Here is a 19075-nt window from a genome sequence, read left to right as displayed (position 1 = left end):
TCACCACTTGCAACCTTCCCAGACTGCTTCTAACAAGCAAAGTCAATGGGGGAAGCTGGATCTGTTTAATGACCATGCGATTCACCTCAACAACTACGGTGACTCGCTTAACAACCATAGTAAAAAAAGGTCGTAAAATCAGACACAACTCAATTTAACAATTGCTTTGCTTAACAACAGAAATTCTTGAGCCCCATTTGTGATCGTAAGTCGAGGACTACCTATGCTAAGTAGACCTTTGTAAATAAAAATACTGAATTTTTTCCAGAAGCTTATAGAAAGCTAATGCAGCTTATGAAGTCATGTTACGTGAGCCTACTACTATAGCGTACCAATAACTACCTGTACCTCTGCATTCTAGACAAATGACAGTTTCTGAATAGTCTTACTTGTTTATTAAATTTATATGACGCCTACCTCACCACTAAGTTGGCTTAAGTTACATAAGAGCTGACCAAGGAGATGAATTGCACAGGGGTGAGGTCATCATCTTATCCATCCACCATCTCCAGCAAGGAGTGCCCTCATTGGGACCCCCAAGCCAACCAACAAAACCAGGTTTAAGGCCTCTCCGAGAGGCCATGGTGGGAGCAGATCTCGCCCCTGATAGTAGAACGTTCCACAAGGCGGGGGCCACAACAGAAAAGGCTCTTGTCATCAACCCCGCCAGCCGAAATTTCTTAACCAATGGAGTCTGCAGAAAGTCCGTCCCACTGGAGCAAGGGGTGGCGAGTTAATCCCACTGGGGCAAGATGACTCCCTGGACCCATGCCATAAAGGCTTCTTCAAGCAGCCACATGTGGCGTGTATTGCAACAGTTCAGCCAATCGGTGGCTTAAGTTCTGAAAGGCTGATCCAGGCACAGGCACTGCAGATGCATAAGCTGGTATTGTACAAAGGCTTTCCTGGCTAACCCCTGTCCTTTGGAATGGACCTGGAGAGAGAAGGAGAAAACTCTGCAGCACCCTGAGTCTGACTTCCAGGTCCCTGAGGTAGTGCAGAAGAATACTGCGGTCAAAGGGGTTGAAAGCCATTGAGAGAGGAAGGAGGGCCAGGATGGATGCCTCCCAAGCTTGTCATCAATGTGCAACCAATATCTTCTCAATACTGTAGCCCGGCTTGACCGTTCCTTCTGGAGCTACAGGTTTTCTCAACAGCCTCTCCTAAAAAGGAAGGTTGGAGACAGGATGAAAATTGCCCAGCTCTTTTGGATCCAGTGATGACCTCCTGAGGGGGAAGGCAGATCACTTCTTTAGAATCGGCAGAACCAACGCCTCTCTCAAGGATGCACCACTCCCACAACCACTCCCTGGAGGACCTAATCGGCTCGGAGTAGCGTAGATCTCGAGGATGGGTGATCGCATTGACATCCCCAAGGACCTTGTCCACTTCTTTAGGACTGTCTCTAACTCATGGTGGGTAACCAAATAAGCCTGTGTCTCACTCGACCCCCTAGGACGTACATAGCCGGAATTCAACTCGGAGTGAATCCAAGCCACTTTATCTGCCAGATGCTGAAAGTACTCCTCACAGCACCTCTCCAGATGCTCTCCCGGCCTTTCCTTGCCCTCAGAGGGACTACGTCACCCTGAACAAGGCCACCAGCTAGCATTCAGCAAACACAATAAAAGTGGAGAAATTTTAGTTAACATTTCATCAATGTTATTGACACAAGGTAGTCCTTAAGGCAGGCTCTTTCCTGTGCTGGTCAAAGTTGCTTTTCGTCTGCCTCAGTGATGCTCTTGGCATCTCTTCTGCCTCTTTGTCATTTGGAGATCCCTTGGAGAACCTGGGGTGTAGGTGTGTGTCACTGGAATCCACAAGCAAAGAGTTTGCAGAGGCATATACTTCAACCCAGGGTCATCTTTACCCTCTCGTTCCAAGCAGCAATTTCTAATTGCCTCCTCTGACCACTGACATGGCCCTCCAAATCTATTTTTTAAAGAAAATTTAAGCAAAAAGAAGCTGTTACAGCACAAAGCACTAACTTGTAGAATAATCATGATTTCCAAGCATATCCTAGAGTTGTTCCTAAAGATGTAGAAAATTCATTGATCAGGAAATGGAATGTTTATTTCCCTCGATTTTGGGAGTGGTTGAGTAGTTTTGCAAAAGTAAATTCTCTGAACCCTAAAACCAAAGTTCATCTTGATCAAGTGGAATATTGGTCCATTCCTTATTCTCCAGAATGGTCAGTTTCAGAATTTTGTACATCCCTACATTGTTCTTAAGATTTATTTTTTTAGAAGATTAAAAAATGAAGAATGGCTGGAATTTTGGAGCTTTGTTTCTAAATATGCCCACCTGCCCCCAAAATAGAGAGAAAATCTGGAACTTGTGTACAGGTCATCCTCGATTTATGACGGTAATTGAGCCTGGAATTACAGTTGCAAGTCATGCTGGTCGTTAAGCAGATCACCATGTGATTTTAAGACCTTTTTTGCGGTGGCCACTAAGTGAATCATTACAGTTAAATGAATCCATTGTCTGCAATAGGGGTTTGTTTGTTTTTTGCCGGTCATCAAAAGTAAACACTGGTTTCCAGCAAAAAAACATTGTAAATCATGGTAACATGACCGCAAGTCGTTGCAAGTGGCTATAAATGCAGGCCTGTTGCTGAGTGCCAAAAATGTGATCACATGACCATGCAGGACGGGCCATCAAAAACTTTGATAAGTAGCCTTGGAGAGATCAGTTGTAAATTTGAATGGTCGCTAAGTGACTGGTCGTAAGTCGAGGAGTACCTGTACAGTGAGTTTCTAGGGAGGCTAAAGGGAAAGGATGTAAAGAGCATCATTGCAGATTTATCCTGAGGTAAGTTTATGTTTTAGGATGGACTACAACCATTGGTGGCCGATTTGATGAATATGTAAAGATCATGTCAGCCATCTTGTCTCGCCATCTGTCATATGATTTTAAAATGTCCCAATTTCCCCCCTCCCCCAAACATTGGGGATCTCTGCTTATGGTTGTGTTTAACATCTCCTTATTATGTTCCCCTCTGTTGAATCTTATTTTTATTTGTCAGCAACAGAAAACAAAGGATTTGGAATTCTATAATAAGAGACTAAATGAGAAGAACATTGGCTTCCAAATACTTCAAAAAATGGGTTGGCAAGAAGGGCGTGGCCTCGGGTTACATGGCAAAGGCATCCAGGAACCTGTCGACGTGTATGTATAAAGGGGGCAAGAGAAGCATTTAAGCACTCACGCATTTGGATTTGACTCTTTTCCAAATGCCCAGTTTCCACTTATTCCCTAGTATTAATTTTAAGCTTTTCCATTTGTTGCTGCTTCAATAGCTTTTGTAACTCGAGATGCAACAAATTCCAAGCTTCTTTGGAGTTTCTCTCCCAAGCTCAGGATAAAGGGAATTTTGATTGTCTTAATTAAATTTCCACCCACAAATAGTGGAAGGAACTGAATATATATTTTGCTATCTGCCTGTACAATTTTTAAAAAAAATATATCATCCCCTTATCCAATTTTTCTGTGATTGGTGATAGGATAGCACCAAGCATGGAATACCACCCTTCTATTTGTGTACTGTAGCCTAATGCAAAAAAGGAGAAAACAAAGATTTATTTTGCATCCCTGTTGTTCTATACAGGGTAACATCTAGAATGTTCCAAAGGGATTGATTTATTTCAGCTCAGAAAATATTTACTTACTTACTACATTTATATCATTTCCCATCCTCTGATCTACTCTGGGTAGCTCTAACAACATTTAAACTATAAAACCCAACACATTAAAACAAAAACGGCAAAAATGCTTGTTTTGCGTGCATAGAAGGATAGGCCAGAGCTGCGATGGCGAACCTGTGGCACACGTGCCAGAGGTAGCATGCAGAGCCCTTTCTCCTGGCATGTGCACCATCGCCCCAGATCAGATCTCTGTGGCGTCTCTTTCGTGAGCTTGTTTCCCTGCGAATAACGAAACAGAAGCCCACGAAAGAAAAAGATCTTATCTCTTGCCATGCTGCTGGTATTGGGATGCCCTGCCTCCCACTGGCAAGCTGGTCTATGGGTCTCTGCTGCGCATGAACGCATGCCCATGCATGCACGCATGTCCACGCACATTTGTACATGTCTGTGCACGCACTTGCTCACCTTTCAGTTTTGGCGTGCGCGCAGTTTGGGCACTCAGTGTCCAAAAGGTTCGCCATCACTGGGCCAGAGGCTATTTTGCCTGAATCACAACTCTTTGAATGTAGAATAAGATTATTTATTTACTTATTTCTTTATTTTAAATATTTGCACATCGCCTTAAGCACAGGAGGAAATAAAAAAACATATCCTGCTACTGGTAAAACACTTATTCCGCTAAACCAGTGGCCATCTCCAATTTTATTAAAGGCCAATGATAGATTGGAATAAGTCCTTAATGGCCTTCTGGAATGAGGGTTTAGGACAAATACGTCTTGTGGTGGTGCATTCCACAGTATGGAAGCTATTGCTGAAAAGATCTGCCATCAGACCAGCCAATTCCTATTTTTGTGTGCCTATTGCGCCAATCTGTAAGACTCGGAGTAATGAATGTCCCACGGTTCAGTTAAAAAAAAAACAAGGCCACAAATGCAACAATAATAAAAGTAAATGCATCCCAACCAACATTGCAATGTATCTCCACCAAACCTTGGAGCTATATTTATTATCTGTATCCTCAGAAGACAGTCCACACCCATAAAGGATCTCTGGAAGATCTAGTTTTGAAGTAGACCTCCAAAATGCTAGCAGGGAAGTTACTACTTTTCTCTCCTCGAGTAGACTCCTTCAGAGGGGATCAGATCCTGGGAAGAGGTGCTTTCAGGATCCCTGCTCTCGGGGGGGGGGGGTGTCGTCAAGACTTTGCAGCAAGCCCTCCAGCTTGATCTTGTTGAATGAACAGAGTTTACCTAGAAAAGCTAGACCTGTTAGATATCCAGGTTCTTATTCATGTAGCCTCATACCACACTTGAGGTAGCACCCTCGGCAGACTTCTAGATGATGAAGTTGGATGGGCAGAATCAGGTTTGATGAGGTAGTTTCTGATACATCCCCATGTTGCATCATATAGGGCAGTGATGACGAACCTTTTTCCCCTTGGGTGCCGAAAGCGTGGATGCACGCCGACACCCATAATGCAATGCCCACCCACAGGCTCTGCGCATGCGCGTGTGACTCCCCCCGTGCTCCCCCCCGCCCCGTGTATGTGCGTGCAACCCCCCCCACACATGCGCACACAATCCCCATTTTGGTGCTGGCATGCCTCCCTGATGCCTCCTGGACCCAAATACAGGGTACAGGAGGGGTGCCGCACCACCCACACACACACCCTTTTGATGCTAGCAGGCCTCCCTGAAGCCTCCTAGAACCAAAAATGGGGTGCACAGGGGGCGCTGCAGCCCCACCCCTGTGCATGTTTAAGGTTTATTCGGATTTATATACTGCCCTTCTCCCGAAGATGTGTGCACGTCTCCCGGCAGAGACCTGAAAACCAGCTGGCTGGCGGGAGGTGTGCAGGCATGCGCGGTGGAGCTGACCTGGGCGTCGGCTCGCGTGTTCGCCATCACGGATATAGGGCTTTATAAATAACAATCAGCACTTTGTCTTCAAAGGTAGCCACACACTGAGCATGCAGTACTCTGCAATAGTAGTGACCAGGATGTCAATCAACATCAGCAAAGTCACTGATCCAGTGTGTGCCCTCTTATGTATGTCAGACAAGCCCATGGGGACTCCGTAGCCCCAGCTGATATTTTTAATTTTATGCACCGGCATCTGCAACAGCCTGCCTCCAGGGCAGCCTTTCCCAGTAACTCCAATGGTTCTGCGTATAGTAATGTCCACTCTTCCTTCCCAAGCTGTACATCATGGCTGCTACGCTACTGAAACCCAAAGGGATAGATGTCCCACAGGGCTCCTCACGGTGCCCACCCAAATCTCAATCATATGTGCCAGGTTTGTAACTCCAAACTCCGTTCATCTAACTCCGTGTCAAGTCTTATTCCACACAGACCTGATGATTGAGACAAGGAACGTGACTATTCAGCCACCCAGGGCTGGGACAGCTGGCCTAGAAGGACCTGCGCTGGTGTGGAGGTTCTCCTTCTTGTGCATTAACCTCCTCCGTGCCACTGCTGTACCTTCTCTGCTTCAACCTCACTCCCAGAGAGCGAATATGAACCCATTTTCTACCTATCCTTGCCATATGCACCTCTTGCCAGCGTCCGCCACTATGCACGGGGCATTCCTGCAGGTCTAGCTGGACATCAAACACTCCAGTTTATACCTGCTGACCAGTCAATCTCACCTTTCACACATAAATTAGTATACAGTATATGAAATCCACTTCCTAATAAGGAACCGCTAAGACCACTCCCTCCCACACTGACAGGGCAAGCCGCTAGTATATATAATGGAAGTCAGCCCCCACTCCTTTGTGTCACTGATGATGTTACCTAGTTGGGTAATGAAATGTCTGGAAGAAAACAAAGCAGCTCAAAGAGCACCGAAGACACCCCCCACACACACTTTCTAACTAAATTCAGGATCCCTATTCTTATCTATCTACCACATCCACCATCTCCCAAAGCCCCTTCCCAAGCTAATGAGTGCTAACTGCTGAGGGCTCGAAGACATATTTCTTACCTTATGAACAAGATCCATAAATCCTTGGCAATCTGATTCTGATTCTTCCAGACCCTTCAGCTCCACCATGGCTTCTAGCGACCTTGATCTATTCTCCAGAGATTGTTCAGCATGGCTTTTATCATTTTCTCAGCCATTAGCCTGGGCAAGCCACTCCTTCCCTCCCTTCTCAGATCTCTGGTTCTGTTGCCATTTCTTTCACATATCTGGCCAGAGACCATGAGTTCATGAGCACAGACCTGAACTTCATAGACTGTTGCCTCACTTGTTTCCACATGCTCTGGCCATCGTGTTCGTTACTGATCTTTTGCAGCCCTCTGCCTAAAAAAACACCACAAACAAGGATTCCGGCAACTCCTGTTTCAGCTCTTTGACAGATCTCCATCATTGTCTATTGCTGGGTTTCCCAACCTTGGCAACTTTTAGGATGCGTGTATTTCAACTCCCAGAATTCCCCAGCCAGCCATGCCTTGGTCTGTTCCTACCAATCTGAGCCGTCCATTTACTCGCAACATCCTGCCCCTCCCCCCCAGACATTTTTCCAGTACAAACATCACCACTTAGCACTTTCATCCTTGTAGGTCTTCCCAGTTTTCCCTCTTGGTCTAACAGTCCGCTACTCCAAAGCAAAATCCTCAGGCACATAACTAAACAACAGCATTTAGTTATGTGCCTGAGCGTTTCCTAGCGTTTTCCCTCTAAACAGTGGCCAAGCTAAACTCTCTAACCCAGGAACCATCTTCAAACATTCTGGTTACCATACATAAGTTATTGAATTATATATTTTATATATAGACACAGGTGCACATCCCTGAATGAACACACATTACCTTTGTATGTGCACGTGTGTTGAGATTAGCAAGTAGCAAGATAGCTTTTTCTGGGTTATTGGTCTCTGCCTCTGATTCTTTAAAACAAACTGAGAAAACCATAGCACACGCTTGACTTGGGAACTATCAGAGGCCGCAGTCTTCTGAGAACCATTTCCCAGAAATCCAAGATCCTATTGTACTCTTGTTCCATTTGCATCATCAAATAGTCGTTATTTGAATAGGAGATTAGATTATAGGCTTTCTGGTCTATTTTAACAATGTGGTTCTTCTTACATCAGCATGAACTCTAGAGGTCGTGGTAATAATGTACTTGCGCTAAACTCAAGGTTTTACTTCCTTTGGAAATGTGCTTGAGGTGAAAGTGGCATTTATTGCCTCAGTGCTGGTCTTTTTGTGAAGAAGCATTTCTGTAATTCCCCATTTTTTCTCTCCCATATGCTCTTGAAGCCAATCTAATGTCCTTGGGTTGAATATTATTGTACTCTAGCTCAAGTACAGTATCTCCATGGTAAAGGATGTTGTATTTGGTATCTGAAGCAGGGGTGGGCTGCTGGGGGTTCGCAGGGGTTTGGGAGAACCTCTACCTAAGATTCTGTGCAGTTTGAAGAACCCTCAAATCCCACTCCTGGCTGGCCCCGCCCACCCACCTGCCCCTCCCAGGAGTCCCCACGGGGCCAGTTTTGGATGCAGGTAAGTGCAGGGCGCGCGTGGAGGCTTGGGGAGGGCGAAAAACAGGCCTACTGGAAGTTCAGGAAAGTTTCTGGCCTCCAGGGGGCCTCTGGAGCCTGGGGAGGCCGTTTTCGTCCTCCCGGAGGCTAGAGGAAAGCCTCTGGAGCCCGGGGAGGCCAAAAATGCCCCCCCTGCTGCTGTGGTGCAGGAGGCCGACTAGGCCACTTCCACCATGGCCATGCTTACCCAGCAACCAGGCAGAGAACCCCTTGCTAAAAATTTTGAACTCCACCCCTGATGAAGGATTGCAGTTCCTCAACTCTCAAAAGAGTGTCTTTGAAGTTGTCCAGTCTTCCTTCATTATGTATCCGATTCCTGCCATCTTTTCCCTTGCCTTACCTGATGCTAATATGTTCTTGGGTTTTTCTTTAACTTTCCATTACCTTGAAAGCATTTTTAATCTGTCTTCCGAATAAATGAGAAAGAAGTATCTGACTCCTCCTCCGTCCTTCAATCCTTTTGAAAATAGTAATTTAATCCCGAGCTGTATACTGTAGCTTCTGCTCACCACATACAAAGTCTCGGTGTCAGCCCACAGTAACTTCCAATTTTATAGCAAGAATTTGTAACTGAAATATAAATAACTGCCTTACAACACATTAGAGCATTGGTTCATCTAACTAGTTGTTTATTGGAAGGATGAGAGGTCCTGTATCTCTCCAGATGATGATGGACTCTTAATTTCTATTATTTCTGGTGTAATCTTGGCCTGGATTTAGAACCCAGCAACAGCTAGTGATTGTTAGTTGTGAAGTCATGTCCGATCCATCACGACCCCATGGACAACGTTCCTCCAGGCCTTTCTGTCCTCTACCATCCTCTGGACTCCATTTAAACTCACCGACTGCTTCAGTGACTCCATCCAACCACCTCGTTCTCTGCCATCTCGTTCTTCTTTTGCCCTCAAGCATTAGGCTCTTCTCCAGTGAGTCCTTCCTTCTCATTAGGTGGCCAAAGTATTTGAGTTTCATCTTTAGGATCTGGCCTTTGAAAGAGCAATCAGGGTTGATCTCTTCTAGGACTGACCGGTTTGATCGCTTTGCAGTTCAAGGGACTCGCAGGAGTCTTCTCTAGCACCATAGTTCAAAGGCCTCAATTCTTTGGCGCTCAACCTTTCTGATTAAACATCTGTAAATCTTGCTTTCTCAGGGCCTTTACAATTTATTTCTGGAAATGCTAAGGATTGAGATAGGGATTTTCCATGAGAAGTAGGTGACCATAAGCTCATCAGGGCATTAATAGATTGCCTCTGCTTTCCACACACAGGCCTGAATTTTTATATTCCAGTTTAAAAAATATCAGAGTTGTTAAAAAGACATCCAGAAAAACTGTCAGCCTGTCAGGACATTGTTGGGCTGGATGAATTAAGGATGTACAGATAGTCCTCGATTTACGTCCACAATTGCTGTTGTTAAGAGAGACATTTGTCAAGTGACTTTTACAACCTTTCTTCCCACAGTTATTAAGTGAATCGCTGCAGTTGTTAAATTAGGAACACGGTTGTTAAGTGAATCAGGCTTCCTCATTGACTTTCTTTGTCAGAAGTTTGCAAAAGGGGATCATATGACCCCGGTACACTGCAACCGTCACAAATATGAGTCAGTTGCCCAGGGTCTGAATTTTGATCACTGTAACGGTCTTAACTGTGAAATACGGTCTTAACTTGTAACTTTGAACTGTCACTAAACGAACTGTTATAAGTGGAGGACTACCGTATTTTTCAGACTAAAAGACACACTTTTTTGCCTCCCAAAAGGGGGCAAAAATGTCTGTTCTTCTTATAGACCGAATATTGCTGAAGCCCCGCCCACCCACCAACCATTTTTGGGCCTCCACATGCCTTGTTTTCGGGCCTTTTTTCAGCCTTTTTCAGGCCTTTTTTGGCCCATTTTTTAGTGTTTTTTTGGCCTGTTTTGGTGGCTTTTCTGCCTGTTTTTGGCCTGTTTTTTCTGAAAAAATGGGCCTCAAAAACAGGCCAAAAAAGCCCCTAAAATGGACCCAAAATGCCTCAAAAATGGGCTGAAAAAAGCCCCCAAAAAGGGCCAAAAAAAGCCTCGAATATGAGCCAAAAAAAAAAGCTCCAGAAACAGGCCAAAAAAAGACTGAAAAAGGCCCGAAAAAAGGTAGGCCAAAAATTTTGTTGTTGTTTTCCTCTTCTAAATTTAGGTACATTTTATAGTCCAGTGCGTCTTATACTCTGAAAAATACAGTACCTGTATTGGTATGTGGTAATTGAGTAGGTTCAACTGGGCATCCACAACTGTACAGTAGAGTAGGCCGTCTCCAACCTTAGCAACTTTAAGACTTGTGGACTTCAACTCCCAGAATTCCCCAGCCAGCCATACTGCAGTAATCTATCCTGTATGCACAAAGTTGCTAGATTTAATTCATCTCCTTCCTGTTGTTGTCAGAAACTAGTTGTTTACAAACTCTGTCCTTCAGATTACAGTAACCCCAAGATCCCTCAGCAACAAGATCACTGACAAAACTTTCTGAACCATGTCTGACTTCCCTACCAGTCTTTCTCTTTGTGCTGAAGTGGGTTCAGTGCCTTCTAAATAATCTCTGTAAAAGAAAGTATTGCTATTGTATGCCATGATGCGATAATTGAGCACTAGACAGAGGAGCTGAATTGTTTTGTTCCATGGCAGAATTGCCCATTTCCCTTTTGTATTTTTCTCTTTCGTCTCCTACTTTAGTAATCTTCCAGTACAGAGAGTCAGGAGGACTAATCGCTGCTGAATCTTTTCCAATTTACCATCATTCCCAAGGCACAGAACACCATAGCTTTAAATCTGGATACCTTTTGCTTTCATCTGAGCTGCCTTTTGATCCCATGTTTATGGAGATTCTCAGTTATCCAAGTCACCGTTGTCCCAAAGATGCTTTTTTGAAGACTTTCTGGTTTTTCTTTGAAGACATTTCGCTTCTCATCCAAGAAGCTTCTTCAGCTCTGACTGGATGGTGGGGAATGGAAGGATGTGGAAGGAGAAAATGGAAGGAGAGATACTTAGAACGGAAGAAACTTCTTTGGATGAGAAGCGAAACGTCTTCAAAGAAAAACCAGAAGGTCCAGTTGCCTCTTGAAAAAGCACCTTTGATCCCACATTGCATTAATCACCACCACCCAAATATTGGCAATGTTTTATTAATTTCTATATTATAAGTTAGAGCAGGGAGCCTCAGCCACTAGTTAAATGAGGCCAGTTTTCATGTTCTTCGCCACTAGGGGTGTCTAGGAAAAATTGCATTGCAGCCGTGGTCTCAGGATGGCAGTGCTCAACACAAGGAATCAACTGCATGTTTTCTGTTTCTTAAGATGCTGACCTACTTCAATGCATCCTTTCTGAGCAGCTTTCTCAAAATGATTTGGAAGTATTCCATATCTTCCTATGCTGCTCTGGCTTTTTTTTTATTCAAACCAGATCGAACCATTTTTTATTCTTGCTCTCTCTTGACCAGAGAGAATTGAATTGAATTGAATTTCATTTTTCATTTTATTTTCATTTTATTAAATTTGTATACCGCCCTACTCCCGAAGGACTCAGGGCGGTGAACAGGCACAAAATAAAACACATAAATACAAAAGTTAAAACATGATTAAAACCCAATTAAATAATTTTTGCCCGAGACAATTTAAAACTCCCAATAATTTAAAACGAATTAAAATTTGAGTTTAAAAATTTAAAAGAAGGGGGAAAAAATTAGGCCATGCCGGCCTGCTGGAATAGGAGTGTCTTCAAAGCACGGCGGAAAGTGCGCAGATTCGGGATCCTCTGTATCTCCGGGGGGAGCTCGTTCCAGATAGTAGGTGCCCCCACAGAGAAGGCCCTCCCACTAGGGGCTGCCATTCGACATTGTTTGGCTGACGGCACCTGGAGGAGCCCCTCTCTATGAGAGCATACCGGCCGGTGGGAGGCTGTTTGTGGTAGTAGGCGGTCCCGTAAGTAGCCAGGTCCTAAGCCATGGAGCGCTCTAAAGGTGGTAACCAAAACCTTGAAGCGCACCCGGAAGACCACCGGGAGCCAGTGCAGAATTGAATTGAATTGAATTCTTTATTGGCCAAATGTGATTGTCTTTGGTGCATATGCTCACAGTGTACATAAAAGAAAAGATACATTCGTCAAGAATCATAAGGTACAACACTTAATGATAGTCATAGGGAACAAATAAGCTGTCAAATCATATTAGGAAACAGTCAATGTAAATCTTAAGGATACCAGCAACAAGGTTACAGTCATACAGTCAAATAGGAGGAGATGGGTGATAGGAACGATGAGATTTAATAGTAATGCAGACGTAGTAACTAGTTTGACAGTGTTGAGGGAATTATTTGTTCCCTCAACACTGAGGGAGTGTTGAATGCCATCACAGAGTGATGCCGTTCAGGAAATCTAATCAGTAGGAGCTTCCAATTCTTCGTTTTCCATCTGCTTGGATTGCATCAAAGATGGAGATAGGACTGAGTGGAAGAACAGTCTATAGGCAGCAGACCTTCTATCTCACAATCCAAAAGGCTCGTGATGATAAGAATTAGTTTATCTGAAATCTCTCTTTGATTTGTGCAGTGCTTACCTCTTCCCATATGAAATTTGGCACAGTTGTTTCTCAATAAGTGGGCTAGGATTGTTTCAGCTTTCTGAAGGTCAGATCATGTACCTGAGCTTTTCTATTTTGTCCTCCTACTCTGCGAGTCCCTTAAATATCAAGACTGCTTCAATCCTAATGGACCATTCATCCATGTGAACTGATCCCTTTATGTAACCGCCAACCATGCGTAAGACACAGGTCAGAATCCCAGAGCTTTATAGCAGTACCAAAAAAAAAAATAATGCCGAATTGAATATTGCAAAGACAAAATGACCCCCAAATAGTCTGTTCCTGTTCACACCCAATACAAGTAGTCTTCAACATACGACCACAATGGAGCCCAAAATTGCTAAATGAGAAATCTGTTAAGTGAGTTTTGCCCCATTTTACGACTTTTTCTCACCACATTTGTTAAGTGAATCGCTGCAGTTCTTAAATTAGTAACATGGTTGTTAAGTGAATCTACTTCCCCATTGACTTTGCTTGTCAGAAGGTTGCAAAAGGGGATCACATGACTCCGCTGTCATAAAGGTGAATCTGAAGCATCTGAATGTAAATCACGTGACCATGGAGATGCTGCAATGGTCATAAATCGCTTTTTTCAGTGCCGTTGTAACTTCAAATGGTCACTAAATGAACGATTGTAAGTCGAGGACTACCTGTATTTATTTATCATATTTTGGAACAGGGGGAACTCTGGGCAGCGTATAATTTAAAAATATCTCTGGATTGATAAAATCTCTACATTTGGCCCAGAAGATGCCACTGGGAATTCTTAATAAGAATACAACTCCTATATCTTCCTGCCCCCTTCCCATCAATTATAATTGGCTCCCCCTGTTGGATGGTGCCTTATTAGATACATGGTTGATTAATATTTCATGACAGAGCCAAAACAGATCCAAATGATTTTTCCATATGAGGATTATTGTCGTTGTTAGTTGCAAAGTCGTGTCCGACCCATCGTGACCCCATGGACAATGTTCCTCCAGGCCTTCCTGTCCTCTACCATCCTATGGAGTCCATTTAAGCTCACACCGACTGCTTCAGTGACTCCATCCAGCCACCTCGTTCTCTGCCGTCCCTTCTTCTTTTGCCCTCCGTCTTTCCCACCATTAGGCTCTTCTCCAGTGAGTCCTTCCTTCTCATTAGGTGGCCAAAGTATTTGAGTTTCATCTTCAGGATCTGGCCTTCCCATATCAGAATAATTAATATAAAAGCCTTGAATCTTGCTTTTACAAGTTGGCTGTTTATTTCACCATGATCTACACATTTGGAAATATTGTTCTAAGAGAAAAGTTAATCTCAAGGGTATTGAGAAAACCCTTACTCTTTATATCTCATTTATATCTCAACCAATTTGACTTTGGTCTTCTCTTCTCCTTCTTCATAGTTTATACAGGACTGTTGTTGTTTTTTTAAAAAGGCATCACTCTCATTGCTTCTATTCCAAATTAATTTTACTCATTTGTTTATATATTCTGCATGTAACTCAGAACATTTTTTTCCAAGTTGCAAACCTAAAAAAAGCATCGCATTCAAAATCTTTTGCCGAGGTTCATATACTGGTTCATAAAAACAGGCATCCAGCAAATTGCTTTGCACCAGAGTCTTAACAGTGCATTTGCTGCTTATTTTGGAGAAGGCGGAAGAATAAAAGGAAAATGAAGAGAGCATATTGCTGATCATCGTTAAGAGTTATCTACATCTTTGAGGTTCATTATTTTCAATGGTAGAAGACCTTTAATTCCACTGAGTGACGCCCATGGAAAGAAGCCGGGAAGGCCATTTCTTTTTCCTGGCCTTCGTGGCAGCTCCTTCTGTTTTTTGTAACCATGAATATCTTCTGTTTGCTTGGTAGCGGATAAGTGGTTGCTTTAGACCTCGGGAAGAGCCGCCAAGTTCTAATCCCTGTTTGATCACGAAGTTTACTGGAGGATTCTCTAGCTTCTTTCTTTGCTAAACCTTCCTTGAGAATCTTATTCGCGTCACTCGGCTCCTTGGGGAGAAAGAGGAGGACAGGAGATTATTTTTCTGGGAACGAAAGTCTTACAGATTAGCAATCTGGGATACTGCTTAACTAGTGAAAGTTAATGCCTTCTAACAGGTCTTGTAAATAACTCTAGCAGGCTCAGTTCCTTTGGGAAGGTGATCGGGTACTTTTTGCAAGCCTCTGAGATTTGACACCGCAGCTGATTTTAGGCTCCCAATAACTCACAGATCAACAACTTCAAACTTGATTATCTTTTTGAAAGTTTGGCAGCTAGGTTTCTCACACACACACACACACACACACTCACACGCACACACTTTATTCATCCTGCACTTTGTCATTGGAGCGGACAGTAAAGAAATTGAGCTGTCTCCATATTTACTTCAATTTTGTTTTTTGCCTCCCATAGGGGCTCTACCTCAGCAGGGGAGGGCCTGGGTGTTGCAGGGAAGAACAAAGAAGATACCTTTGCTACGTTCCGTCAGAGAATGATCCAGATGTACTATATGAAAAGAGCCAATAAATAGGTAGGTGTGTAAAATGGAGCCAGCTGTTTTCATTTGAAATTGTTGCAAGAGTCAATAATAATAATAATAATAATAATAATAATAATAATAATAATAATAATAATAATAATCCACAGAGATTGTCTACTTTTCACATTGTTGGTTCATATTGAAAATCCAGAGTGACATTACTGATATTATATTCTGATGGCTAGGATGCCTTTATTGCTGTTTAGTCTTGCAAGAAATTGCTTTCAATTTTGGATCTTTCCCGGTTCCCTCCCAGCATGCAAAAAGTTGTCAAATTAAACACCTCCAGTATCCTAAGAGAAGATACCTGGTCTTCAGAAGCAGAAGCAGTTCTCCTTTTCATCAAAAATCACCTATGGCTAAGCAACAATTTAGAACGATCTCCCCAATCAAATCCCCTTCAAACATTTGAAGCTGTAATTCCTAGCAACCTCAATTGGCATAGATAATGTCCCCGCTGGCTAATTTATGGTCAGAATTGTGGGCCAATACTTCCTATTGGGACCTAGTAGGAGAAGCCCACTCTATTTATTTTGAACAAAGTAGACTGGATTAAACCTAGTGTGAATAGGTGAAATCCCTCCATTTTTTTCCCCTCAAGGTCAGCATAACAATTTTACCATTTTTAATATGAACTCCTGGTAATGCATTGCCTCTGGGAGTAAAATTAAATTTGGCAAATTGTGCTGTTTTCATCAGTTCTGGGGTCCGGGAAGTTGCTTATGAAAAATTCAACGGCAGACCAAACCGTTATCTAAGCATAAATTTCGTTTTGGGGACCTTTACCAACAATCTGTGTCTCAGCCCTCCTCCCCAAATATGTGTAGTATTTAAGCCAGCCTGAATGTCTTTTGTTCACATTCTTGGATTGTTTTTTCTTAACTTTCATGATGGTACCTGGGTATTCTCAGGAAGCTCTCTTTGTATGTTAGGAGATAAAACTGTTTGGAATTTGCTTGTCTATTTTATATCCTGTTAAATAAATATGATTATAGTTTGTTGAAGGTGGCGATTGGACCTCTTCAAGGTAACATCTTTTTTCCTTGAGTCTACCAAAGCAGCCATAAATATGACAAAGACTTACGTTAATCAAATAACATCTTGTACCATAAAGACTCTTCTGTGTAAAATCCAGCTTAAAAACTGATTATCCACAGCATCCTGATTAGAATTTAGAATTCTTGCAGATTAATCATACCTCTTAATTCATATCACCTGGAGTTCCAGGTAGCATGTTTGCCATCAAATTTGTCCAGTCTTTCAGTTTTTCTATGATTGTCTCCAGAAGATGTCTTCATCTTGTTGGTATTACTTTTTTTTTTTTTTGTTTTTTTTGTATTTCAATTCTCAGAGCCATGGAAGTTTCTTTTCCCACCACATTCCATTTTGGGGTGGGGTTTGAAATATGCATGATTCCCCCACACCTGTTTTCATTTTAAAAAAACTTGTGATAGCATATATTGCAGTACCTTGTTTGGTATTCTCCTAGCTGCTTTCTTGAGACAAGCTTTAGAGCTCCAGGAAATGCCAAATAAAATCATGGCGCAGAATAAAAGCTTTGAAGATCATGCTAGCAAGCAACTAATGACCTGTTTCATCACTTTCTAAGATGTTCAGAAGCCATTGATACAAACCAGCTGCTTTGTTGCTTGAATCAAAAGATTTGCAAGTGCATTTGAATTCTTGAAGAATTCTAAGTAATTCCCATCCTTCAGGCTTTTGGGATCCAACCCTATCAAATGGACACTGCCTTGAAGCCTAGACACCATCCTGATATCTTTTTTCTGTTCTAGCTCCTTATTTTTAGGGCTGTTGGTTTCTCTTTCCTGTACATAGCAGATCATTGCCTATGTTTGCCTGCTATCAAAACAACTAGTTTGATCTGTAAGCTTGAAATACTCTAGATGTGCAACTTCTATTGGGCTAAACCATCGTATTTTTTAAAAAAAATTATGTTTTGTTTAATGGTCAACTTTCCTATTCTTTCAAGTTGCTTAGAAGCATTTTCTCTCTCAACTTCCACCATTGAGATGAATTTACACTCGGGCGGGGGGGCACTTTCTCAATCCAGTTTTTCTATGCCCTTTGTGGGCCAAAACTGAACTGTCATTTCTTGGGAGGGCATCAACTGAAGGCTTTATAAAATCTCCAGACAGGGAAAATGATGGTTTCTTTGAACTCAGTTTTGATGGGGGTGACCCTGCTGATTTCAGCTTGCTTCAGAGCTGCCCGAGTATATAATGAACGCTTGAACATTTTAAAATATGAACTCTCTTACTTGGGTTGGCGACAAGGAGGAAAACGTTTACCTCCAACCCTCCCAGATTATTGCGATTCTAATCAGTCTTCCTTGTATGAAGATTTGATATGGGACAAAAACGATACAGCAGCAGCACTGGTGCTTCTGAAGTGTTGCTTTTCAATCGATCCTATGTTGGATATTTGGGTTTCTTACAAAGCTTCGCTTTTTTGTTTTTTGTTTTTTGTTTTTTTGTTTATCTGTTTTCAAACCTGCTTTTTAGCAGGCAACATCTACCAGCAAAACACTTGAATGCATTTGCAAAAAAATAAAAACAGTTAAAAAAAATTTCAGTTTCGATCTGTGTCAGTTCACTACCTTTTCTATTATTCTAGTTTTCCAGGCTCTCTGATACGAAGATCAGAAGCATCCAAGAACCTTTTTCACTCCCGTCACTCGGGGGTGTCTCTCTTCTGTGTCAATTTATGTTTGGAATGTTGCATTTTTGAAGTCCTCGGTCAGATATTTTTTTTCTTTTCTTCTTTGTGAAACTTATCAGTATTGACCGGTAATGAATAGCAAATTGTTAGCCAACAATTGATCTTAACATTTCTTTTCAAATATCTTAATGGCATGTAATCCTTTTATCAAGGTCTACAATAAAAAAAATCAGTAGAAAAAGCCAGCTTTGTTTCAATTCTTGCGTCTTGATTTATTCTACAAATGTGGGATAGTTACTGCAAATACCGTATTTTTTGGAGTATAAGACGCTCCGGAGTATAAGATGCACCTTAGTTTTGGGGGAGCAAAATAAGAGGAAAAAAAAATTCTGCCTCTGCCTACCAGCATCCATTGGTATTCATCTGGCTAGCGTCCTGTCAGTGTGTGAGACTGTTTGGAAACTGAAACAGTATTTGCTGTGTGAGTAACAAGGAAGGAGACAGCAAGGAGACTGGACGTGGCTTAGGTCAGTTGTTCTAAAGCTGCATGCTGTGCTGATCTCTGAAACTAAAACTGAAACTGAAACTCCTCTCCTCTGCTTGTGTTTTGCTTGCTGCTGAAACACTGACAAATAGTCCTTGCAGCAAATAGTGAACAGCCAGGTCAGCTTCAGCACATTATTGCAGCCTGATTCAGCACGAGCAGCTGATAGGCTGGTAGATGGGCCTCCTGGAATACCCCCAATCACCTGTTCCAGCCTGCAGGGATTGCCATAGACTATGCCTCTTCCGTGCCTCGCATTTTTGGCTACATTTGGTGTGTAAGAGGCACCCAAATTTTCACCCTCTTTTGCGGGGGGGAAGTGTGTCTTATACGGTAAGTGCTTTTCTTACGAAGGGAAGGTATGTTTGGGGAAAAAGTGGGTCACACTTACTATTTAAGAAGACAGAGCTGCAAAAAGATGTATCTGGTGGAGTTTCTTAGATGAAGCCGATCTGACCTTGTATGGTACTAAGGATGTCTTTGAAGAGCATGTCTCCGATCCTTCTTCCAGAGAAGGAATATACTAATCATGCAGCTTT

The 19075-nt window shown here is 42.6% G+C and overlaps 1 protein-coding gene across 12 annotated transcripts in view; it reads left to right on the top strand.

Annotated features, from left to right (window-relative positions):
- The window catches only part of SUGP2 (SURP and G-patch domain containing 2), a 51773-nt gene extending 33540 nt beyond the window's left edge, over positions 1 to 18233 (top strand). For 2 of the 12 annotated variants that reach the window (XM_060694773.2, XM_060694765.2), the window contains 2 exons: positions 15187 to 15304; positions 17948 to 18233. In XM_060694773.2, the coding sequence (XP_060550756.2) occupies positions 15187 to 15269 (83 nt within the window). In that variant the 3' untranslated portion in view covers positions 15270 to 15304; positions 17948 to 18233. Of the gene's footprint in view, positions 1 to 3028; positions 3172 to 15186; positions 15305 to 15569 lie in introns of all 12 variants that reach the window. The other 10 variants (XM_087877702.1, XM_087877610.1, XM_060694777.2 and 7 more) reach the window with 8 other exon arrangements.
- Positions 18234 to 19075: the final 842 nt, after the last annotated feature.

This window comes from Pantherophis guttatus, chromosome 1 (genome assembly GCF_059756535.1).
Source record: "Pantherophis guttatus breed Tessera chromosome 1, ASM5975653v1, whole genome shotgun sequence".
NCBI classification, from domain to species: Eukaryota; Metazoa; Chordata; class Lepidosauria; order Squamata; family Colubridae; genus Pantherophis; species Pantherophis guttatus.
This window is presented reverse-complemented; position numbering and strand designations above follow the sequence as displayed.